General features: G+C 23.5%; 7 protein-coding genes and 1 long non-coding RNA gene across 11 annotated transcripts; 2 read left to right on the top strand and 6 right to left on the bottom strand.

Annotated features, from left to right (window-relative positions):
- Positions 1-5: 5 nt before the first annotated feature.
- Positions 6-2738, bottom strand: LOC122856692 (mitochondrial-processing peptidase subunit beta-like). Its single transcript, XM_044158461.1, has 7 exons — positions 2667-2738; positions 2383-2607; positions 2150-2321; positions 1917-2073; positions 1638-1855; positions 1291-1577; positions 6-1230 (listed from the first exon to the last, which is right to left on the bottom strand). Exons 1-7 carry the CDS (start codon positions 2724-2726, stop codon positions 886-888), a joined length of 1464 nt encoding a protein of 487 aa, XP_044014396.1. The 5' UTR covers positions 2727-2738; the 3' UTR covers positions 6-885.
- A 761-nt stretch (positions 2739-3499) lies between these two features.
- Positions 3500-6041, bottom strand: LOC122856690. Of its 2 annotated transcripts, none has more exons than XM_044158459.1 (6): positions 5834-6041; positions 5163-5375; positions 4832-5096; positions 4643-4765; positions 4028-4560; positions 3500-3921 (listed from the first exon to the last, which is right to left on the bottom strand). In XM_044158459.1, exons 2-6 carry the CDS (start codon positions 5360-5362, stop codon positions 3762-3764), a joined length of 1281 nt encoding a protein of 426 aa, XP_044014394.1. In that variant the 5' UTR covers positions 5363-5375; positions 5834-6041; the 3' UTR covers positions 3500-3761. The 2 variants fall into 2 exon arrangements, with proteins under 2 accessions (XP_044014394.1, XP_044014393.1); XM_044158458.1 differs by lacking the exon at positions 5834-6041 and adding an exon at positions 5435-5613.
- Positions 6042-6627: 586 nt separating this feature from the next.
- On the top strand, positions 6628-7589 carry LOC122856688 (ninjurin-B-like). Its single transcript, XM_044158457.1, has 3 exons — positions 6628-6927; positions 6994-7118; positions 7188-7589. The coding sequence occupies exons 1-3, from the start codon at positions 6699-6701 to the stop codon at positions 7371-7373; spliced, it is 540 nt and encodes a 179-aa protein (XP_044014392.1). The 5' UTR covers positions 6628-6698; the 3' UTR covers positions 7374-7589.
- A 302-nt stretch (positions 7590-7891) lies between these two features.
- On the top strand, positions 7892-9417 carry LOC122856687. The gene is made up of 5 exons (XR_006374153.1): positions 7892-8085; positions 8200-8255; positions 8553-8581; positions 8684-8774; positions 9311-9417. It is a non-coding gene; the product is annotated as an uncharacterized LOC122856687 (long non-coding RNA).
- Positions 9313-12417, bottom strand: LOC122856686. 3 transcript variants are annotated; one of them, XM_044158456.1, is made up of 5 exons: positions 12022-12417; positions 11654-11705; positions 11272-11330; positions 11120-11185; positions 9313-9930 (listed from the first exon to the last, which is right to left on the bottom strand). In XM_044158456.1, the coding sequence occupies exons 1-5, from the start codon at positions 12325-12327 to the stop codon at positions 9721-9723; spliced, it is 693 nt and encodes a 230-aa protein (XP_044014391.1). In that variant the 5' UTR covers positions 12328-12417; the 3' UTR covers positions 9313-9720. The 3 variants fall into 3 exon arrangements, with proteins under 3 accessions (XP_044014391.1, XP_044014390.1, XP_044014389.1); XM_044158455.1 differs by lacking the exon at positions 9313-9930 and adding an exon at positions 10274-10532; XM_044158454.1 differs by lacking the exon at positions 9313-9930 and adding an exon at positions 10541-10917.
- A 2375-nt stretch (positions 12418-14792) lies between these two features.
- On the bottom strand, positions 14793-18935 carry LOC122856685 (inner nuclear membrane protein Man1-like). The gene is made up of 8 exons (XM_044158453.1): positions 18434-18935; positions 17443-18230; positions 17263-17362; positions 16990-17201; positions 16305-16516; positions 16092-16220; positions 15900-16029; positions 14793-15732 (listed from the first exon to the last, which is right to left on the bottom strand). The coding sequence occupies exons 1-8, from the start codon at positions 18601-18603 to the stop codon at positions 14891-14893; spliced, it is 2583 nt and encodes an 860-aa protein (XP_044014388.1). The 5' UTR covers positions 18604-18935; the 3' UTR covers positions 14793-14890.
- A 757-nt stretch (positions 18936-19692) lies between these two features.
- On the bottom strand, positions 19693-22292 carry LOC122856683 (fatty acyl-CoA reductase wat-like). Its single transcript, XM_044158451.1, has 8 exons — positions 22220-22292; positions 21990-22126; positions 21770-21892; positions 21570-21695; positions 21358-21503; positions 21184-21293; positions 20912-21110; positions 19693-20842 (listed from the first exon to the last, which is right to left on the bottom strand). The coding sequence occupies exons 1-8, from the start codon at positions 22290-22292 to the stop codon at positions 20296-20298; spliced, it is 1461 nt and encodes a 486-aa protein (XP_044014386.1). The 3' UTR covers positions 19693-20295.
- Positions 22293-23666: 1374 nt separating this feature from the next.
- Positions 23667-26103, bottom strand: LOC122856684 (fatty acyl-CoA reductase wat-like). The gene is made up of 9 exons (XM_044158452.1): positions 25736-26103; positions 25515-25651; positions 25295-25417; positions 25081-25206; positions 24881-25026; positions 24693-24802; positions 24404-24602; positions 23831-24334; positions 23667-23754 (listed from the first exon to the last, which is right to left on the bottom strand). The coding sequence occupies exons 1-9, from the start codon at positions 25857-25859 to the stop codon at positions 23667-23669; spliced, it is 1557 nt and encodes a 518-aa protein (XP_044014387.1). The 5' UTR covers positions 25860-26103.
- Positions 26104-26126: the final 23 nt, after the last annotated feature.

Raw genomic sequence — 26126 nt, 5'->3', positions numbered from 1 at the left:
TTTTAATTTTGACATGTAGGATATAAGCCTTTCTTTATATGATTTTTTTTTCTCGCAAAAATTTTTGAATAAGTTCGAAAAAATTCGAAAAATTGAAATTAAAAAAAAAACACTTAGGCCCTTTTATTATTGACAAAATACAAAAATGGCAGCTAGGTATTTTTCTTAGTAAAATGACGATTTAAAAACATTAATTTTATCGTATACGCAATTACAGTAAAAATTATTATTAATAAAAGAAAAACAATAGCAAGCTGTTGGCTCTGTTGATGAAATATAAAAAACCTAATTTCTATATGAGTGTCTTTTAAATAATAGATGCATGTATGTGTAAATAAGAATATGTGTTTGACGATATAAATAAAAAACTAAAAAAAAAAATAAAAAAAAAAAAGACCAAAGAAAAGTGTTAATAATAATAAAAATCATGTTAATCGAAAAATGAAATTTTCAAAGAAAAAAATATAAAATAAAATTAATCAACAATATCATTTTACTATGAATATAATTAACACGTATGAATGATTGAAAAAATATATATAAAAAATTAATGTCAAATGATTAAAGTATATAATAATATTTGCCATTGACCAACAAATTGAAAAAAAAAAATATTAAAAAAAAATTTAAAGAATTTATTGATAAAAAAAAAGTAACTGTCGTGTAATTAATAATTTTTAAAAAATCTAATTTATTATTATCACTGTATAACACAATGTTTTATTAATCAATGAAAAAATAAAATAATAATTTCCATGATAATTTATAGCTGTATAATTTTTGTGTATTAGAAGAAAAAAAAATAACTAATTATTACTTCCTGTCTGAATAATAAAAATCATGAAAAATAATAATTTTTTCTTGTTAAATTTAACTGTTTTTCCTTTATCTTCGTAGTAAATACATGGATGATCTGATAAGATTATAATCTGGCAGATTTTCAACGCTACCAAGTCCAACAACAGCTGGACATTTATCATAAATATATTTATCAGCAACATCACACAAAACATCAGCATTAATATTTTCATAACGTTCCAATCTTTGGCATATTGTTTCGTATTTTCCATTTCGATAAATACAATTTGTTAAATCAAAAAAACGACCAACTGGATCATTTATAATTATTAATTTTTTTGTTTTATAATTATTTATTGCTCTTGTTAATTCATGGCTTGTTAATGATGTACATAATCTCATCCATTCTTTTTGAATAATATTAATCATGTCCTAATAATAATTTTTAATTAATTAAAAATTAATCCACTGAAGATAATGAATATTTTTTACCTCAATTTTGAGCTTTTCTGAAACAAAATAACAACCCCAAAGACTTGTACAGTTGTAGGCAATATTAAATGATTTATAAAGATGACAAAGTTCAAATTTCGATGACCATTGAGCAACATTATGACAATTATTATGACCACCAGAATTTCCAAGATTCCATTCACCAACTATTTCTTTTGCTATATTTAAAGCAAAATGATCATTACTATTTTCATAACCAGGACCTTCAATGGCAATTGCTACATGTCCAAAGTTATTATCATCATCTCGTACTCTCATATCTGAACCTGTATTATTTTTCGAACAGCTGTATCAATAGTTCAATAATTAAAATTAATTTAACTTACCAGTAAATCTAAAAGACATGCATTTTGGATAAACTTCATCAGGACAAACTGTCAAACATGGATCAGTGTTGTTACAATTTTTAATCTCATCATAAAAATAATGATCAGCTAGACATTGAACTTCTTCAATAGCTGTTCCACCAGTTGTGATTATTGTCATGTTTGAAGATTTAAATAAACGATTTTTAAATGAATTAATTTGTTCTTCAGTTATATTTCTATATAAATTAATTTATTTCATTAATGAAAAATTAATTAATAATAATATTAACAACTTACTTAATTTCACAAGTTGTTGGGTAAATACTTTTTCCAAGTAATGTACCTTGATATGCAATTGACGATAAATAATCCATAACAACTTGTTCATGATTATTTTCCATTTCATTTAATCTTTGTAATATAACTGGTTTTACTTTTTCAACATCATCATCACCTTCAATTTAATTACATAAATAATTAAATGATATATTATTTAAAAGCTAATTTAAATGTAAAAATAATTGACTAACAAATTAAACCATTAAAAAGAAACTCAGCAAGCATTGAAATAATTTTTTCAACATTCAATGATGGAGCTATGCCATATAATATAAATACATCTCTCATTGCAATTGCTGAAAATTTTCCACCAATATTTGCCAATTGATTTTCGATATCTTCAGCCATCATATTTTTTGTTTTCTATAATTTTAAAATAGTTAATTATTACATTGATATTGTGGGTAGATAAAAATTTTTATACATTAAATATCAAGTGTTCCATGAATAATGATGCTCCTCTTTCATTTTCTTGCTCATAAATTGATCCAGCTGATAAAAAACAACCGACAATTGTTGTATTTGCATTTTTTTCTTCACAAAATAATTTCATACCATTTTTTAATAATGTTTCATTGACAATTTCATCAGGATAAATTAACCTTTCATTACGTAAATTATTTTTCCAAAAACTTCTGTTTTTTATATTCTAAAAATTAATAGTTTTTTTTGTTAATTAAATTATAAATTTATTGATTAATTACGTACTGTTAATCCTTGAAAAAAAGACAATTTTTTAGGACATAAATATTTTAATGTGCTCAACATGATGAAGATAAAACACTGTGAAAAAAAAGCAGAGAAAAACAAAATAAAAACGAAATAAAATTGACAATCAAATACGATTTTGTTTCTATATAAAATTGATAAATAAAAAATGAAATTATAATTTTGTAATTATAGATAAAAATTAAGAATAATATTTTCAATTATTTAAGCATATTTTTGTTTATATTTTCTTTTTTTTTTTTACATACAAGTACGTGTATTTTACATAAATAATAAATATACAACGTTTTATTTATTAAATAATATTAATTTTAAATTTTTATTATCAATAACTAGTGCATTTATTAAAAATTATTTTATGTTTACAATTGATTACTTATCATTTCTATAAATAATGACAATTATTATTTTTAATTACAATTCAAGTATCTTTAGTAATAATTTTATATAATAAATATATGTAAGCAAAAATGGGCTTGAACAAATTTATCTTGCCCTCAATTTCTTTTTAATTCAAATTATTTTTTTTGTAATCAAACAAATATCAAATAATTTCCCACTCAAAATCAACAACTTAATTTAAACTTAATGTCAAAATTTGTATTTTTTTTTTTCTTCTTTTTCTTTAATATTAATTTGTCATTCAATTTTTAAATAAATCATTATTATTTAATAAAAAAAAAAAATTTATTTCCTTGAAATTTCATTTATTTCGAATAAATATTTTTCAATTAATTATTTTTTCATTCGTTTATTTAAATAGATTTATAAATTATTTATAAAAAAAAAAAAAAAAAAAAGCTTTTAAAAATTTCATCTGGCACCAGCCGTTTTTCATTCTCGTTGATAAAACTAATTAATTTTGTTAAAATCTAAATACAATCAATACAACTTGATTACTTCATACAAAAAAAAAAATCAATTTAAAAATCATTACATTAATGAATGATAAAATAAAAAAAAAAACACCACCCAGTGTGTGAAAAAAAATTGTTATAATTCTATGTCTATTACCTTTACTGGTTTCCATGATTTTTGATTATATAAATTGATAATTTACATATGATTTTATGGCTAGTAATAAGAGGATATAAGTGTAACATCAGGTCTGGCCAAAGTATATGTTCTGACTCCTTCTGCAGTTACCCCCGAGCCAGTAACATCAAGATACTTGAGTTTATCGGCATTTGCTGCCAAATGTATCAAACTTTGATTGGTAACTTTTGAAAAATTTCTATTAAACAAAAACGACAAAACAAAACATCAATAAAATTAAATTAATTAATAAAAATTATACTGAGATATTTAAAAATAATATAAACATCAACAAAATAATTTACCTGAGTACTAGATTAGTTAAATTTGGATTATTTAAAACTCGAATATCTTCTTCAACAAGAATAACATTTCTTATTGCATTATCAAGTACACGTCTATCACATAAATAACTTCCTAGTGCACATATTGATCTGTCAGTAATACGACAACTTGATTGATCTGGTCTAAGCATATTAATATCATTATTTGCCACATATTGTACAAGATGATTATCTTCATAAACTGGTTGTCCCAATTGTTGCTGTGGTCTATTTTCTAATTGTTGATTATTTAATTCTTGTGAATATTCCAAATAAATATGTGTCAATGTTGTTGTATTACCAAAACAACGCAATTCACTATCACCAAATGCTGTACATCTTAAATCTAATTTTTCTAATGTTTTAAAACCAAAACGTGTTGATAAACTAGCATATGCAACACATTCACCAAGATTTTTACATGAATTTATACGTAATTCTTTTAATTTTGGTATTTTACTTATTACCATTAATGAATGACCAGTTAACCATTGACAATTTGTCAATATTAAAGTCTAAAAAAAAGCATGAATTAAATTAAATTAATAAACATAATTATTTATCATTGTTAAATATAAATAATAGCTTTTTTTTTACTGTTAAATTGGGCATCAGTTGATCTAGCTTAAAAAAATATGATCTACTTGTTGATAAATCACAAACATTAGTTCCTTTTAATGACAAAGTTTCTAGTGTCGTTGGAAAATCACTAATTTTTATCTGTAAAAAAACCAATTACCATGTTAATTAATAAATAATAAAATTAAAAAATTAAATTTTAATTACCTCTGTACTGATAATTTTATATTCTTCAATAATTAATTCCTTGAGTGACGTACATAATTTACAAACAGTTTTTAAAAAATACTGTTTAAGTTCATATAATTCATTGTTATCATTAATTTTTCCATTAATTGATATGCTTGATGTTGTTGGATGAAAATATTTAAGGTACAAACGTAGCTCATCAAATGGCATTGGTTTCGAACGAAAATCTGCAGTATGCCATACTGTTCTATCACGACCAACTCGATTTAACAAATGACAGCATCTATTGGACAAGAAAATTTTCATAAATTAATGTTTGATTTGATGGAAAAATATAGCATCAACTTACAAACTCAATGACATTAGATCTTGTGGATTTAAATACTTCATAATATTTAAAATAACGTCATCTGAAAAATCTAATAATTGAACTCTTTGTACTGGTTGATCATCAATTGGCTTTGTCTTGTAATCAGATATTTTTTGGATTTTAGTACCACGACTACTTGATGCTTCTGGTGACATTGATCTACTACGTTTTGGCTTCATTTTTCTCTTACACCTGGATAATAATTCAATTATTAATTTAATTATAATCAACAAAATTAATTTTTAATTTACATTATGCATTTTTGTGAATATAATGTTGATTTTTCTAATAATTTCATAAATAAATTGTCAATATTTGATGACATTATTGAATATTATTTTAACAAACAAGTTTATATGAAAGACTGAGTAAAAAATATTAAAATAAATAAGTTCTTTTACGTATGAAATCTAAATTTGACTTGAATTTATTAATTTTTTTTTGTTTTATATATATTTTTTTTTTTTTTTGGCAAGAAGCCGGAGTTTCTTCAGGAAATAATAAACAATATTAATATATATTTTTGTATATTCTTTGTTCTTGATTCATGTTCTTTTTCTTATTTTTTTTTTTATTATTAAATTATAAGTTGGCTTGTTGTAAGTAAAAAAAAAATTAATCAAGAGACAAGAGAAAGTATATCAACTCACCAAAATATGTCACAGTTATAAAATTTGTTTAAAAAAATAATGATAAAATTAAATTAATCAATAAAACAAATTTAATTAATTATTGTTTATTTATTTTGTTAATTATGATAAGACTGGCTTTTAATTAAACTGGATAATTTATTTATTGTTGAAAATATTAATATGCGGTTGCGCGTCCAATGGAGTTAAAAAAAAAAAAAGAATGTATGTTGAAGAAAAAAAAAAAAGATATAATCCGAGGTCAAAGCACAAATGACATTTATTTATTTAATTTTTAAATATTCACTCGAATCTACATGGATTATCTAATATAATAAAAAAACTAAATTAAAATTTACGAGTAATATTATGTTTTTGTTTTTATTTTTTTTTTTTTAACAAGTAAATATTATTTCTAATCACAACAACAATAACAATAGTAATTGTCAAATAGCGCCATTTAAACAATATAAAAAATGGTCGCTGAACGGTAAGAAAGATTTCTCCGTTGGCGCGAAAATTCAAAAAGAAAAAATAATTATTATTTAAAAAGTGAATAAAAAACAATATATTTATATTTATTTTTTTAAAAATATTTTTATAATAAATTAACTGATTGTTGTTAAATATATAAACGATATAAAAATAATTATTTATAAACCACGGTATTTATTTTTCTTGTGGTATTGAAATTTGACCTAAATTTGATAATAAAAACCAATATTTATCGCAGTATGGTTTTTTAATAAAAACAACTACCGGAAGAAGCGTAGGAAGAATCAGTTATTATTCAACCTCATTACCCTAAAGTAATAATTAAAATTGCATAAAAAAAAAAACAAAATTAATTTAAAAAAAAGAGAAAAGAAACTTGAATTGTAAAAAAATGGCTAAAGAAGCTGGTTTACCTCCAGAAATAAATTCAGTTAATGAAAATAATGAGTCAATAATTCCATCAGATATTAAAAATGAATTGACTGATGACGAGGTTGAAAAAGGTCTAAAAGAAATTGATTTTAAAGACAATGTCATAACAATTGATACAACTGATAAAAGATGCTCTCGAATAATAAGACAACAGCATTCATTTGCAGCAAAAAAAACAGTTGCACAAGGTAAATAAAATTATTTACAATGTAATAAATAATACTAATTGAAATTTAATATTTTAAATTTCAAAGGAATGATGGATGTAGCTCTGATAACAGCCAATGCAAATCAATTGCGTTATTTAGTTGAATATCAACGTAAAAGTCCAACTTTTTGGATAATTGTTGCATTAATTATCTTCAGTCTTTTACTACAGGTAAAATAAATTTTAAAATAAAGATTAATCTATTATTATTAATAATTATATTAAATTTAAAAATGCTAGATTGCAGTTGGGATGAGTTTGATATTCAAAGGACGTTTTGATGTTAAAGGAAAATCAAAATCACCACAAGCAATTAAAATAAATAATTATGTTGTGGTTGGTGTTTTTTTAATAACAATTATAAATGTATTTGTTGCTGCATTTAGTGTAACATCTGCTCCATCAGTTTTACAAAATTATCCTTAATAATTATTGCAATATTAATCATGCTAATTGTGCTTTTATAATAATTACAATTAATTATTTTTATTAAAATCCATTGACCCTGTCCAATGGCCTACTTGGCAGTGAATTTAAAAATCTCTGAATAGTCATATTGAAGGACGACAATATACAAGGTGTTATAAATTTAAAAAATATAATTTTTAAAACAACAAAAACACAAAATTTATAGTTTATTAACTCGACAACTTTTTTATATATTTTTTTTTTAAATAAAAAAATTTTTTATTCACGTTTTAATATGATAATAAATTAAAATTTATAAATTTGATTTTTTTCATTATATTGTTATTATTAATTACCAGAATAAAAATAAATTTTTTAAATTTTTTTATTATTATTATTATTTATTGATATAAACAAATGAAATTTTTTTTGAAATATTTTTTGTTTTTTTTATTTTGCAACAGCCTGTATATCACGTTTGAATATTTTTTTATTACTTTTTATATGCAATATTGCGAGATGACAGTATAATAAAAATAATATAAAAAAAAAAAAAATAGGAAGCTATATTTGATGTGACGTGAGCTTTTAACATCAATGCTCGTTTGCGACGACTCTAGTTTCGCGCAACGGGTGGGTGAAAAGAAGGGAGGAGGTCAGGTTGTCAGTTGCACTAAAAAATTAAATAAAAAATATACGAGTAAGGTTGAAATAGTTGTTTGAAACAAAGGTAAGTGCAGTCGCCATTTGACAGATCTAACATTTTTTGAATTTTAAAAATAAATTTTATATTTAAATTTGCAAAAAAAAAAAATATATAAATTGTTTATCTATCAAATTATAGTTGCAAGAAACTAGAAAAAAAAAAGCTCTACTGAAAGATGGGAAAAGGTGGTAAAGGTAAGATTTAATAAAAAAATTTTTATTATTTAGAAAAAAAATAATTTATTTTTAGATACTAGATGAGCTTTATTTTATCGTGGAGATAAAATTATATCTATTGCGTTGCACTTGACATTGAAATAAAAAAAAAACTAATCATGATATTTATAAATTATTATTATATTTTAAAAATACATTAAATTCATCAATTGTTTAAATATAAATTATAAATTATAAATTAATTTTTTCGATTGTTTTGAATTAAAAACACAAAAATATAAGAAAAAAAAAATCTTGATTTTTTTCATTTTTTAGGAGGCGGTGGAGGTGGCGGTAAAGGGGATGTAAGTATTATTTAAAAATGATAATAATAATATTGAAATGTATTGATGAAAATTGAATATTGAGTAAAATGTTTGTGATTATTGATATTTATTATTTTAAAGAATAAGAAAGGCGGAGCTGCGCCGGCGTCGAGCGGAAAAGGTGCCGAGGTCAAGGGCGATTCAAAAGCCGGGCCAAAAAGCGGTAAAAAAGGTAAAAATAATATATATATTAATAATCATAAATTTGAAAAAATAAACTATATTAATATATTATTATTATCAATAACAAATAACTCATTAAAATGGAAAAAAAAAATTCTATTTTCGTTTATGAAAAAAGTCAGTCGTGAGATTTGAAGACGGCTGGATTTGTCGATCGTTCATTACCACCAAGAAGACTCAAAAAAATTAGCTAAAAATAACAAATCAATTGCAATTCAGATATTTAATATTTAACATTAAAAAAAATAATAAATAATCAATTAATTTATTATTTAAAATAATCAATTAACATGAAAATAAAATTTGATTTTTATACCTTAATTTTTAAATTTTTAAATGCTTCATTTATTTAAATAAAAATTGTAAATAATACATTTTTTTTTTAATTTAATAATAAATAATTAAATAAATATACATACTTTATTAATTTTTTTTTAGTATTATTAATTTTTTTACGAGTAAAAATATAATTATAATTTTCATTAAAATCTTTTTTTCATTTACTTTTTTTTTTATTGTTTACAGGTGGGAAAAAATGACCTCAACTGTCTCAACAACAATTAAAACAATTATTTAAAATATGTTAACATCAAAATGAACAAAAAAAAAAAAATTATTATTACTAAATGTATGTAAAAAAAAAAAAAAAATGTATATCTAGTCATAGAAACTTTTGAAATATCTATCTATTTTTTTTTCATGTCTATTTATGAATAATGTACACAATTGTTAAATGTTTGTTATGTGAATAATTGAATATGTGTATTCAGAGAGAGTTTAAAAAAAAAATATATGTATAAAAAAGATAAAAAATTATAAACCAAAAATTGTATAATGGAGTGAATCAAATGGAGTAAAGAAAAAAAAATAAAAATATTTCTTCATCAGTCGAGAAGATTTCGTGTATTATTTCCTTTTTCTTTTAATGATAATAATTAATATGGATAATAGCCAGAGTGCATTGGTACTTCTTGAATGTGATACGAGTCTTTCATTTCAAATGCAGATATTAAAATATTTATAGCCACTGTCAGGACCATCATTGCCAAGACAATATTATTCCAAGTGTTTGCATTTTTTTGATCTTTTTCTTTATTAATATTGTAGGTACTTCCAAGTAGCAGACAAATAATTCCTTGAATAATCTAAATAATTATGAAAACAAAATAAATAAAATAATAATAAAATAAAATTTTAAAAATTTTAAATGTAGGATAAAATGGACCGGCCCAAAAACAAATAAAAGAAAAAAATTTTTTTTCGATAAACGAAAGCTAGAAATATTAATTACTATTAATTGTAAATTTTTATTCTTAAACCTTGACCATTTTTTTTTTCATGTGTATTAATTAATAGTGTTTAATTTTTTTTCTACAGTCTTTTTAAAAACTTTTTAAATTTTTCCCTCGGTCCATTTTACCCCACACATTTTTATACTATTTTTTTCTGTTAAAAAATTAAATAAAAAAAAATAAATAAATTTGTATGATTAATGAAATGAAATGTGTGTGTTAAAAATATGTTTTTTTTTTTTTCAAGAAACTTCATTAATAGTATTGTGTCTTCTATAAAGTTCAGCTGGTTTTCCTGAATATTCCATTCCAAAACCAGATATAACAACATTTGTTAAACTGATAATAAAAACCCCAATTAATATTATGTCATTAATAATATCAGCAGCCCACTGATCCCTGCGTCTGTTAATGTCCAATCCACCAACAATTATAAAAAGTATTCCAATCACAGCCTGTCCAATATTAATTATTTATTAATTTTTCATTTAACATTAATTGAATAATTTAAAAATCAAAATTATAATTTCATTTGTTAAAATTTGTTTGTCTTACGAATTGTACCAATTGCGACGTATGATAAAATATATTTAATTGTGTAATTTAATTATTATTAACAATATCACCATTTGCTGTTTGTGAAAATTGTGATTCATAAATTATTAATGATGAAAAACCCATTGGATCAAATGCAGCAATGAGAATGTTGTCCAAAAAAACAATAAAGCTGAGAGCAACACGTATTTGACCAATCCATTCAAGTGATCTGGCTTTTCTTGTGTCTTCCATTTTTCTATCCATCATTAAATTCAATGACAATGATAATAAACCCGATAGTACCTGTATTAATATTACAATTTTCTTTTTTTTTTCTTTTTGTTAATTTTTAAATTATTAATTATATTTTATTTATTTATTCTACGTTGCAATTGGAACATTTTGTAAGCAGACAATAATATTGCAGCGTGTGTATATTTAATTTTAAATTTTATATATGTGATTGGTGAATTTTAATTAATAATTATAGAGATTAATTAATTACCTGGAGACCAATTGATAGACAAATGAGTGTCAGCATGAGTGTATAAAATTCATGTTGTCTTCCCACCTTGAATTATTATTTAAAAATTAATTTATCATTGTTTTTTTAATTTTATTTTATTATTGTTTTGTTTTTTGATTTTTTTTCATTACCTGAAGGATGTATTTCAATTGGGAAGCATTTGCAGTTAATAGAGCAATATCTAGCATACCTAAATTTAAAAGTAAATAGTATATTATAATAATTATTGATAAATAGACAAATAGAATAAATAAATAAATAAAAAAATCAATCAATAAACTAATTAGTAAATAAATAGACAAATTAGTTAATAAGATGTGTAATTATTTGATGTAGAATTATTATTTCGAATTTCGATTATCATTAGCAATCGAAATTACTACAATAATAATAGTAGTAGAAAAAAAATAATAAAATATTCAATAAATAGTTGATTAAATAAATAAATAAAAAAATTAAAAAATAAATAAACCATCAAATGAATGAATAAAAAATGAGCCAAATAATACAAACCCTGAGCAATAGTTTTCTTAGTGGCATATCGATTAGCATCCAATGATTTGACCTGAAACAAAAAAGAAAAAAAAACAATAAATTCATTGTTCTATATATTATTTTTATTGCGATGTATTTAATTGAGAATTCGATGAGTAAATATTAAATTCATATTTGCACAAACATTCATGATGATAATCACAGTCATTGTTTGCACAAAAGGATATCATTTTTTAGTGTATATTAATATAAATTTATATCTATCAACAATAGGGCATGACAAATTTATAAAAAAATATTGTCATTGTGTTGTTTATTTTGTATGTTGACCACGTTAAAATTGACCACTTATCTTCAATAAAAAAAAATTATATTTAATCACTCACTGCTGAAAATATTTCTTTTAATCCATCACTTGATGTCTCATCTTTTGGTGATGGCATTGGTGACTTTTCAGGATAGCCATTTGTCGATGATGATGGTTCAACAAAAGTATCATTATTAAATTTTTTAATAATACCTGGAATTTCGGAATTATTATTAAAATTTTTTGTTATTTTTTCTGGAACGTCTGGAAGATTTTCTGGAACGTCTGAAAGATTTTCTGGCAGTGGAACACTTGGTTTTTCTATAATTTCATTGATACTTGAAGCACTTGTATCACCTCCAAATTGATCAGGTTTTTTACTCATTTTAATATTGTTTAAATAAATTTGAATTTGAATTTTTTTTCGATAAATTATACTTGATTTTCTTGACAAATATAAATGTTTTTAATGAAAACAAAAAATGATAAATAAAAAAAATTAACAATCTGTTGAAAGATAAATGAAAAATGATACTGATGTTTATGTTTTTTATTAAAAAATATATAAATTATTTTATCGTGCACTCGATGAGTATCTTTTAGTTTGACTGAAGAGTCAGTTGTACTTTCAACTTGTTGCGATACAATCACTGCACAATTTAATCTTAACAAATGAGCGAAAAGAATAAAAATAAAAAAGAGAAGGAGGTGGTCAAAAACCTTTGTTTAATTATTTAATAATAGACAGTAATATTTACAACATCACTTGCAAAATATTATAATTGTTTATTCCTTAAATACTAAAATTTCATTTACCAACAATTAGCTAAATAATAATATGAAAAATAGGAACAAAAAAAATATAATAAGCTCAAGGAAAATATTTAAAATATTACCTAATAATAATTCATGCAAATCTTTAATCAATTTGGAAAAATGCAAATTTAATTTATTATTTTTAAACAACAATTTGAATTTTTACTATAAAATATTTCAAATACAAGATGAGATGAAGATATATTATTATTTTGTGATGTGACAAAGCCACGTCATCAATAAAATTTTAACAAGTTAATTTGTAAATTGTTGGCCAGACTTGTGCATTTTTCTATTTCTTATCATTTTTTTTATATTTCTTATTTCATGTTACTTGTGTCTTTAGGTCGACAAGGTTTAATTTTAATTCAAATATATTTATTTTTATTCAAATATTGATTTAATGACCGTGACATAAATATCAATAACTTTTATAAATCATTTTACTTATTTCAAAAATATAATTTATAATTACAATAGAAATTTTTTTTTAAATAAAAAAAAATATATTAATTTAATATGTTATTAGATATTTAAAAAATGAAAATTAATTAATTTAAATTTGAGGAATCATGAGCTTAATTTACTGGTTGATAATAAATTATTTAAAAAAAATTTAATTCATTGCAAGTTTGAAAATATTTAACGTTACTTTTTTTTTATTTTTTCCAAAACTAATGTAATTTTGTTAATAATTAATTAATATTCTGAATAGATAATTAAATAAATAAATAAATAAATAAACAATTAAATTAATTAATCAAATAATTAAATTAAAATTTTTTTTTACCTGATTTATACCGCCGTTTTCAGTAACAAATGGTCCTACGGCCCCCGCCGCAGTGGACATATTTTTCAAGTATCGAAAAATTTTAATGCTTCAACTGTGATCCAAGATAAATACAATAATGATAATAAATAAAAAAAAAAAAAACAATTACTTATACATTAAATTAAAATATTTAATTGAACTTATAGTTGATAATTAATTATTTTGTAATTTTTATTTCTTTCTTTCGTTTGATGAGCTGAACGTTTCGTTTGAAAGCACACTAGCTATAAATAATTTTTCTATGGTCAAAGACAAAGTGTAAATTGTCGTAATGATGTCACATTGATTTTTACAACAGCCAGTTGGTATGACATGCTAAATCAACTGCATTTCATTGGCCAGGACACCACACAAAGGGGTGATTTTTATCAGCTAGTTTTTTTTTTTTTTTTGCAAATATCAAAACAATATGTACATTTTTGCAAGTAGTTTGACTTTTTTCGAAAATATATTTCAGTGGTAATTTGATGTTTTTTTAAATAATTAATCTACGTCAGAACAAATAAATAAATAATTTTTCGAAAATTATAAACAAATCATTTGGGATTTAAAATAAAAGAAAACAATTTTTTTTTTTTTTTTTTTAACTATTAATATTATTTTATTCATTCACTCATTAGAAAATGTACCAAAATTTTTATTTATCAATATGATTTTTTTCTAAATTTATTTTTCTGTTGATTGTTTTTATTTTGGTTTTAGAATTTTTTTTTTTTTTTATGACCTTAAAAACAATTATTAAATATTTAATTTTCATGAACCACATAAATATTTAAACACAGATTATTCGTCGTTTTTTAATATTAATAATGAAAAGACAAAAATTAAACAAATTAAAATCAAGGCAAACATTTAAACTGTACACAGTTGCCTATCAAATTTCACAAAACAAATATTGTTTTTATTACAAAAATTATATCAACCACAAAGTATAATTTTTATTTTATTTTTTTCAAAATTATTTTGCTTGAAAATTAACATCAAACAATAATTTAAAAAATAAACTATGAAAAATAAAAAAATGCATATTTTATTTTTCACAATTTAATTATTATTATGAGTTCAGTATTCTACTGTACACATTGACTTTTGAAAAAAAAAAAAAACTTTCTTTTCTTTACAATTTTTAAAAATAGAAGAAAAAAAAAAATATATTTATATTTTTTTTATATATTAATAATTAATGATAATTGTGTTGTTTATGATGTTAATTGTAATGAAGAAAAAAAAAGAAAAAAAGAAGCAGCAGCATCTTAATTTAAATAATTAATAAAAAGACGAAAAAAAAAATAAAGAAAAATTAAATAGCTTCAAGTGAATTTTGCCATTGATGTGATTGCAATGATGATCTTAAATTGTTGCTTGGTTTAAGTGGTTGTGAGCAACGTATTGCATCAGGATATCTTTCATGATAACGTTCTAAACGTAAATATTTAACAGTAACAAGTTTACCATCAAACCAACAACCATGAAGTGCACGATAAGCTTTACCAGCATCTTCATGTGTCATACATTTAACATAAACACAACCTTCACGACTACCACGATCAACTCTAATATGTAAAACTTTAACATTATCACCACATTTTTCTAAAACAGCATCTTGTATTTTAACCTCCCAATCATCTTCAATTTCAACATCTGGATCAAACATATGACGCATTTTTAAACATGGTGTTGGTGATACAGCTAAACTATTAACTGAACCTTCCATTGTTTCAAATGCTTGTCCTTGCCATACTTTTGTTTTTTTAGTATTATTATTACCACCAGCAGCATTTAATGATGTATTTGATGTATTTAAATTTGGTAACCAACGCCATACATAAAATTCTTCACCAGATACTTGTTGTACTTCACGACGTATTCTTGATTCATTTTCATCAATAAATTTCAATGCTTTTTCCCATATACTTGACATTTTTTTACGATCTTTTGGTGGTATTAAATTATCACGTACATGATTTATGGCAACATAACTTTCTTGACTTCCACCAGGACTTGTTGTTGCTGAATTTTGATAATGTAATTCAACCATACTTATTATTTCACTTACCAATTGGTATATTTCATTTTCAGTTGATTTTTTATATTTAATATACCACAGAGTTAATTTATGAATACCAAATGCTGCTGCAAGACCTGATGATAATATTTATTATTATTAATTATTAGAAAAATTAATTGTTTAAAATAATAATTGGATTTGTTAGGATTTTGGTTTACTTATGATTTGGATACAGGAATTTTTGTACATGAAGGTTTTGTTAATTTACAATTATCAAATAATGTATCTGTTATAAATTTACCAATTGCAATTATGATGATTGTTGATAAAACAGTAAATACTTTACGTTTTATTAAACAATTTATTGGTAAATCAACATTTGTCATGATCATTCCAACTTTTCCTTCTAAACGTGCTTGAAATACTTTTTCCTGTTGAATAAAAATTTAATTTAGCTCAAGAACAATTACTTGTATTAGTTTTAAAAAATTACCATTGAATCGAGAACTTGAGATGAGACATCAGCTTTATCATCAATTTCAATCAGAGATATTCCCCATTTTGGATTTTCAAATATTAACAATTGGGCATTGTGAAGATCACTAGTTATTTCAAATGGTTTCTAAGAAATAAAAATTAATGGTTAGAAAAATATTTCGAAATAATTTAGGTTTTTTTTTCTATTTCGAAACAATTAAATACCTACCACTTTGTTACTTTTCAACATGCTGATAACTTCTGAATCAGTTATGTAAGGTCGTTCATCTTTATCATCACAAGCAGATGATATTGATTTTCTAACTAATATTGGCCGAATTTTTTTTAATAATTGCATTACAGTTGCAACATTTTCTTTGAGTAAACAATTCACACCAGGTTTGTCATGATCAGATTGAGAACAAAGTGGTACACCAGTTTCTATAAAATAAAAATTTGTTTAATTTTTATTTTTACCATTTAAATTACCGTTACTATTAATATTCAAAAAAAAAAGAAAATTTAACAATTAATGGGAAAAGGTTTAAGAAAAAAAAACTACTAATAAAAATATTATTACAGTATTTATTAATCAATGACGAAAAAAAATCTAAAGAAAAATACATTTTAAATCTTGATGTTCCTCATAATATTTTAATTTTTTAATATTAAAAAAAGAAAAAAATTAAATTGAAGTTAACACTATTAAATCGATAAACTTGACATAATTTTTTCGTGTAAACAAAAGCAATACAAGATGGAAAAAAAAATATAAAAAATGAACTAGAAAACCCCAAAACCTTTTTTTAAAATTAAATTGATATTAATAATAACGGCATCAGCAAAAAAAAAAAAAAGAAAAATAAGTGATTTTAAACGAAAAAAACAAGTTAGATATTAGTCGGAATACCTACCAGCTGGTAACGATGGAAAAGTTTCAGTTTTACCACCAAGACCCAGATAAACAACAGCAATAACTCCAAAAAAAAGTGCCAACACAATGACCAATACCATTGATATCATATTTTGATTATTATTACGTGTATCATCTTTGGCTGTGTTGACTGGTGTTTTAAATGCTCTTGTGACAATGTCTCTTGGTCTGTCATTTGTTGGTGCAGCATATCTACAAAATCCATCAATTAAAATACATTTGTTGATATAAAAATTAACAATTATTAGCTTACCTTGAAGTTGAAGTATTAAAGGTTGAACGATAATTTGAGTAATGTCCATTTGTATCTAAATCTTTAGCCTCAGGACGAAGTGAATGACGCAAAGAAGTAGCTAAAAAAAATAATAAATAATTAGTAAATTTGTCATCTTTCTTTTGCTCGATTGATGAATGAAAAAATTAATAATCATACTTTTAACTGATGTACGTGATGGAAGTGTTGCACCAGCTGTTTGTGAACTTAGTCGTCTTGTAAAATCTGATAAATATGGACTTTCATAATTAGCAAGTAAATCATTAACTTTTAAATCATCACGTTTATAAGTTTTATCATCTTTAATCATTGGAATTGGTGATATATCTGGTTTAAATGGTGGTGATATATATTTATCATCTTTTGTATTATTCATAAGCTTTCTTTTTGATTCATATGTTGATTTACTTGATGAATCATTATCATTTAATTTAAGTATATCTTTACGTAAATCAAAATTATTTGTTGATGTTGATGTTGTTGTTGTTGTTATTTTAGTTGATGATGATGATTCAGTATTATTTTTATATTTAATTGGTGAATAAGGCTTGGTATAATCATCATCAGGTAAATCAGAATCTGAGCCTGTTTCTAAACCATCATCTTTATTATTTTTACTTGATGTTTTTGAATGTAATTTTTCTTTTCTTGATGATCCACGTGATGTTGAATTCGTTGATACATCATCATCAAATTCAGATTGTATTTCTTTTGATTCAGAATTTCTTGATGCTGTACGACGTTTTGTTGGACTTTTTTGACCACCTGTTGCTGTATTTATTATTGTTGATGATGTTGTTGTTGTTGATGATGCCGGTGGTGGTGGTGGTGCTGCAGCTGGTGGTGGCATTGGATTTGCCATTGTTTGACGACGATTAACAGCTGCTAATTTTTTCTTACGATTTGTTGTTGATGATGTATCATCATCAGTTTCATCACTGCTGTATCTAAAATTTATAAAAATATTAATTATATTTTTTATTTAATTATTTATTAATTACTTTTGCCTATTTGGAATAACAAATTTAGTGCTGTTGTTGTTGTTGTTATTTTTTTTAAGTATATATTTATAAATTATTTTTGATTTAATATAAAAATAGAGATGAAAAAAATGTCGGTCGTAAGGGGTAAGAGGGGAAATATAACTTACCGGGCAGCGAGTGAATGCCGTGAACCGCCACTACCACCTTTTGATGCCATCAAGTTGTTGAGTTTTTTAATCAAAATTTTTCTGGTTGTTGGAGTAACTGGTACAATTGGATGTCCAAATGAAGCCAATTTTGTACGAAGTTCTTGATCAGTAAATGTTTCAGCCGACATTATGACTGTGTTTTTATTTTTTTATGTAGATATATATAATTTAGTTTTTTTTTTTGTTAAATTTAAGGTTGTTTTGCCTCGCGGTATACACGGCACATTCACAAATACACATATACACAAATACACTATTTATTGTTTGATGATTTATATAGAAAGACATGCAATTAACAAAACAATATAAATTTATTTGTTTAATATAAAACTTGATTATTATTTTACAAAAAAAAGACGAAAAAATACATGAAAATATGACGATTAATAACCGCACTCTTAACGACACACAAGGAGAGCCATGTTAGACAACGTTTTTGCTTTTTTTTTTTTTTATTATGACGACGACGAAGAGGATTTGTGCAACCGCTTTTTGATTCGGGTAGTTTCGTTGAGGCGAAATTATTATTACTATTGGCTGCTATTGGCTAATCGAAAAAGACGCCGGCTGTAGATGGCGTGTATGTGTTAGAAATAAAAAGAGAGAGAACAACGCGGCAAGATGAGAAGACAGAGAGAGACAATGACAGACGTCACTAATTAAATGGCGATAAAATAGATTTGATGGTAACTTATTGTTGTTATTTAATAACTTTTAATTTGTTTTATTTTTTTTGTCATTGTTTTAATGATTGACTGATTAATGATGATTTAATTTTAAGTAATAGTAATTAATATAGAAAATTTTTTGTAAAATTTTCTTTATCGACTAAAGAGACCTACTATCTCTCTAGGTTGTTTAATTTAAAAAAAAAAAAAACACTTGTTGATCAATTGACTATTCAGCTGAATTAATTATTAATTGCAAAATGATTTTATAATTATTTAACACAATTTATTGTTTAATTATATAAAATTTAGTTGCTGGAAATTGAAGATTTTTTACTCAACCATGTTTAGGTAATGCTGGTCAATGTTTTTTAGAAATTTAATTAATTGATGTTTATTAGATCGTTTTTATGACAATTTATAAAAACAAATAAAACGTGTAATATTATTACAATTAATAAGCAATTATTATTGATGACAAAGGTCGAACGTTTTTTATAATTCAATGTCGATGTATTAAACATTAATTTTTTTTGTTCTATACCTTATTTTTTTTTTTCCATTGATATTTATTTCCGGTATTTTATAATTTCTTGTCTGCATCATTTACAATAAAAACAAGGCTAAAAAATTATTTTAATATTCAAGATTTTTTACTTGAATTGTAATTATTAAAATTGTTTTTATAATTTTTTTTTTTTTGTAATTGAAAAAATATTGTGCGAATAATTATTTAAATTATGATAATTTTATTTTCAATTGATTTTCCTTTGACGTATGACAGTCAGGTTATTTTATAAAATATATAAATTTATTATCTGATGAAAGATTTAATTATTTATAATTAATCAACAAAATTTTATCATGAAAATCAACGAGATAATTATTCTAAATAACATATTAAGTTTCTAAAATTACCGAGATAATCATTGAACTTTTTTTATACATTGAAGTAAAAAAAAAAGAAGAATTTTATATTAAAATATTATTTGAAATATTTTCCAAAGTGAAGCAATAAAAATAATAACAAGAATCATTTTTGTTGTTTCATGAATAATACGAAATCTGAAAAAAAAAAAAGAAAATTTATTTATAAATTATGCAATATCTTGGATAAATAAATTATTTCTTGTGTGAAAAAAAAAATTAAATTTATCGCAAAACTAAAATTAAAATTATAGTATATAAAATTGACCTTGTTTGTCGTTTTTTGCTTGCTTCCAAAGTATTCAATCCCTCTTTGAATAAATAAATTTTAATTCCCATTATATAATTTCTACTGTATTCTTTCCAATTAAATCCAGTTAATGAAAATTTGAATATTTTTTTATCTTCTTGATCAAGCCGTTTCCACATTAACGGTACATTATTAGTTTTCCAATCCCAATCTCTCATTGTAAAATCTGTCAAAACTTCCAAGTATTTGAATATCTTACTAAACATTTTGTATAATTTTGGTTTTTGTCCGGTGCATAAAAATATTGAATCCACCAATAAAGCCGGTAAAAAATGTAAAAAAATCATTGATAATTTGAATGCCAGTCTGCTTTTGGTAATTGAAAATGTAATGTACCATTTTGTTTGTAAAACTGGATATTCGTGACCATACTTAAGACAATAATTAACACTAAACTCATTCCAAGTAACTGGTGCATCATTTGTCGATACATAATTGTATATCAACATGTCATCATTGCGTCTAAAATTAAATTAATAAATCATCAATATATTTTCGCTAATTTCATTTAAATAATTTCTCAAAAATTACCTTGTTGTTTGTGTTGCAATATCCCAAGCACATGCAATCAATGCATTAACTGTGTAATCAACTGGTACTAAATTTGCTTTAACATTTGGATCTGCTAGTGCTGTTTTTAAAATTCCTAATGAAGATGCCATGGCACCACCAGTTGGTCCATAGTAATTATCAATCCAACCTGGTAATGGCTCCTCAGCAACCGATATTACTGTGAAAAAAGTTGAGGTTGATTAAATTCACTCAGCTATTTTTGATTAATAAATAAAAAACCATTGACTCACTTATTCCTGGTCTAAAGATACCAACTGGTTTATTACAACTCATTTGTTTGATGCATTTTTCTGTCAGGGCTTTTGTAAATGTGTACGTGTTTGGCCAATTTTTAAGGATTCTATTAAATTATTTTTAATATTTTATTAATGGTATTTATTTTTGTGTTGAATTAATTTATGTACCTTGGTAGAGCATCGTCAATCGCTTCATCTGACAGAGTCTCAGCTACAATTTTAAAATTTTCATACTCAATAGGATGAGGATAAATTTTTTCCTCAATAATGTCCTCGTGACAATTTGAATATGCAGTTGATACATGAACCATGACCTGAAAAATAAATTTTATAGGTGTATTTGATTTGTATTTTTTAATTAAAAAAAATTATATAAGTACCTTTAATTTCTTCATTTCATTAACAAGTTTCAATACTTCCAATGTACCACCAGTATTTAATAACATTGCAATTTTTAATTTCTCATCAAATCTTACTGTTGCTGCTGAGTGAAAGACAATTGATACCTTAAAAACAAAAACAAGAAAAAAAGGAAAATGTAAATAATTTATTTTAAAACTAAAATAAAAATACAATTTACTTCTTGAATTAAAAGTTCACGATCCTCATGTGATAATCCAAGATCAATTTCTCCAACATCACCAGCAACTGGTACAATTTTATTTCGAAATTCAGGTGAATTTTTTTTTACACTTTCAAATAACTAAAAAATAAAAATAATTATTTAAAAAAAAAACGGGTGAGTTTTATTATTAACAATACATTTTATTTTTTCATTTTGCCTATCACCAATGTCTTACCGGATCGTTGAATAAATTATCAAGACGATCATTGATGTTTATTCCCTTTTTTGATCTAATCAGCAAATAAATTTTAGATACATCACAGCTTCTCAGTAACTTTTCAACAAGAACTTTACCAAGGAACCCAGTACCACCTTGAAAAATAAATAGTAATTTAATTATAAATAAATATATCCCTCTTCTTGACTCAACAATATTTTTAAAATAATTATAAAATAAAGAAAAACCTGTTATAAAAATACTCTGGCCAGTATAAAATTTTTGAATTGTTGTTTTCTTCAAGATTTGATTATTATTCATGTTGTCATTTAGACTGCTGCTTTTTAAATCACTTAATTCATTTCCCAGCATGATAATTATTGATCTTTAATAATAATTCTCAAATCAATTGGTTCCTGTACAACTGTTACTATGTCACTGATTAGATGTTCATCTACTTCCTATTGATTTTCTATTTCACTGGTTAAATTTTTTTATAAATGTATTGATGAATTAATCATTAATTTTTTTATTTCAAAGATGTTTTTTTTATCTCAATGCGTCTTGGTTGAACAATTTTTTTTTATACTCGTTCTACAGATGTGCCATTTAATTAAATTTACCTACCTGTATCATTACAATAAAAAAAACTTATTTAAATACCAAATGACATTCTTTATTTTTAGATTACGCGATTTGCTGATCAATATTATCAAGAAAACTCAACTGTTCACTTAATTCATCATTCAATTCCTTTTATAAATTAATTTATGTTTACGGAATAAGTTATCATAATTATTGCAAAAAAAGAAATAGAAAAAAGTTTATAATTTTTTTTATAATAAATAATTACTATAAAATTTTCTATCTCTGTTTGAATATGAGTGTGTAATGAAAACACAAACGATATGATAAAATTAAATATATTTTTAATTAAAAATAATGTTTTTTTTAATGTCATTTGCATAATATTAATTTTTCAGTAATTGTGATTAATATTATTGACAGTTTGAATTCACAACATAGATAATTATTGAACATGAACTGTTGACAAATAATTATATTTCAAAACATTTGTACCCAACAAAGACAAGTGATTATTAAATTATTAATTAATTATTTCTGATTCATTTTGTAGAAAAATTAATTTTTCTCTAACAAGTTGAGTGTCTGGTTCAAGGTTTTATATCAATATTCTATGAAAAGAGATTAGAATACATTTTTTTTAAAAATATTTTATTCATAATGTTTAAAAAAAAAAATATAGAATTATAAACAATAATAATCTTTGTGAAGACGCAATTTTTTTTTTTAAATAAAATGGTTTTAATTATTAAGTGATTAATTTTATTAACAAAAACAGAAATAAATTTGGAAATGATCTAATAATTGGCAATAATAAATCAATAAATGTATAATAGAAATTTTTTTTTTTTTATACTTTACATATTTATAAAATAATATTAATAATGTATTTTTTATTTTTAATTTTCTAAAATAATTATATGTATATGATTAATATAACTTGTTACCTAAATTAAGTATTTACAAAATTGAAATCTGATTACGATATTTATTTGAAAACAAAAAAAAATGACTTAAAAATTAAAAATTTTTAATTTTTATTTATTTATTTATTTATTATTAATTGGAAAAAATATTTGTGAAAAAAAAAAACAGTTGAAAAAATTATTATTAGATAAATAGATAAATTATTTTCCAGAATAAAAAAAGTAAAAAAAGTCCAAATATAATTTGCAATCCTTCATGAACAATACGTAATCTGCAATGAATAATTTTTTTGATTATTAAATATAAAAATTAAAATTCACAATGATTGACGTATAATTAAAATTGACCTTGTTTGTCGTTTTTTGCTTGCGTCCAAAGTATTTAATCCCTCTTTAAATAAATAAATTTTGACTCCCATCATATAATTTCTACTGTATTCTTTCCAATTAAAGCCAGTTAATGAAAATTTAAATATCTTTTGATCCTCTTGATCAAGCCGTTTCCACATTAACGGTACATTATTAGCCTTCCAAATCCAATCTTTCATTGAAAAAGGTATCAGAGCTTCGAAGGATTTAAATGTCTTACTCAACATTTTATATAATTTTGGTTTTTGTCCAGTGCATAAAGATATTGAATCCACCAATAAAGCCGGTAAAAGATGTAAAAAAATCATGGATAAATTATATGCCAGTCTGCTTTTAGTGATTGAAAATGTCATGTACCATTTTGATTGTAAAATTGGATATTCGTGACCATACTTAAGACAATAATCAACACAAAACTCATTCCAAGTAACTGGTGCATCATTTGTCGATACATAATTATATATCAACATATCATCATTGCGTCTAGAATTAAATTAATAAATCATCAATATACATTTGCTATTTTCATTTAAATAATTTCTCAAAAATTACCTTGTTGTTTGTGTTGCAATGTCCCAAGCACATGCAATCAATGCATTAACTGTGTAATCAACTGGTACTAAATTTGCTTTACCATTTGGATCTGCTAGTGCTGTTTTTAAAATTCCTAATGATGATGCCGTGAGAACACCAGTTGGTCCATAGTAATTACCAACCCAACCTGGTAATGGTTCTTCAGCAACTGATATTACTGTAAAAAAAGTTTGACAATTATTTTTTATTTCGATTAACCAAGTTGATTCTGATAAAGTCATTCTAAAAATTAAAATCATTGACTCACTTATTCCTGGTCTAAAGATACCAACTGGTTTATTACAACTCATTTGTTTGATGCATTTTTCTGTCAGGGCTTTTGTAAATGTGTACGTGTTTGGCCAATTTTTAAGGATTCTATTAAATTATTTTTAAAATAAATTATAAATAGTACTTATTTATTTTTGTATTGAATTATTTTATAATTTTATGTACCTTGGAAGAGCATCGACAATTGCTTCATCCGACAGAGTCTCAGCTACAATTTTAAAATTCTCATACTCAATAGGATGTGGATAGATTTTTTCCTCAATAATGTCCTCGTGACAATTTGAATATGCAGTTGATACATGAACCATGACCTGAAAAATAAATCTTGTACGTGTATTTATTTCGTATTGTTTATTTATTATTACCTTTAATTTTTTCATTTCATTAACAAGTTTCAAAACTTCCAATGCTCCACTAGTATTTATCAACATTGCAATTTTCAATTTTTCATTAAATCTTAGTGTTGCTGCTGAGTGAAAGACAATTGATACCTAAAAAAAAAGAAAATACAAATTACTTGACACAATGAAAAATGTAAATAATTTAATTAAAAACTGAAAATAAAAAAATTTAATTTACTTCTTGAATTAAAAGTTCACGATCCTCATGTGATAATCCAAGGTCAATTTCTCTAACATCACCAGCAACTGGTACAATTTTATTTCGAAATTCAGGTGAATTTTTTTTTAAACTTTCAAATAACTAAAAAATAAAAATAATTATTTAAAAAAAAAACGGGTGAGTTTTATTATCAACAATACATTTTATTTTTCTATTTTGCCTATCACCAATGTCTTACCGGATTGTTAAATAAATTATCAAGACGATCATTGATGTCTATTCCCTTTTTTGATCTAATCAGCAAATAAATTTTTGATACATCACAGCTTCTCAGTAACTTTTCCACAAGAACTTTACCAAGGAACCCAGTACCACCTCAAAAAAAATATATATTAATTTCATTATAAATAAATATATCCCTCTCCTAGACTCAACAATATTTTAAAAATAAAGAAAAACCTGTTATAAAAATACTCTGGCCCGTATAAAATTTTTGAATTGTTGTTTTCTTCAAGATTTGATTATTACTCATGTTGCCATTTAATTTTCTGCTTTTTAAATCACTCAATTTATTTTCCAACATGATAATTCTTTAAAAATAATTTTCAAGTGAATTATTTACTTTACAACTGTTACTTTTCTACTGATTAGATGCTCATCTACCTCTTATTGATTATCTATCATTAGTTAAATTTTTCTATAAATGCATTGATGAATTAATCATTTTCATTTTTTATTCCGAACATGTTTTCATCATCTCAATGCTCCTTGGTTAAACAATTTCTTTTTTATAATCGTTCTAAAGATGTTACATGAAATTAATATTTTCTTACTAAGATTGCGTAAATTC

Source organism: Aphidius gifuensis, linkage group LG5 (assembly GCF_014905175.1).
Source record: "Aphidius gifuensis isolate YNYX2018 linkage group LG5, ASM1490517v1, whole genome shotgun sequence".
NCBI lineage: Eukaryota > Metazoa > Arthropoda > Insecta > Hymenoptera > Braconidae > Aphidius > Aphidius gifuensis.
This window is presented reverse-complemented; position numbering and strand designations above follow the sequence as displayed.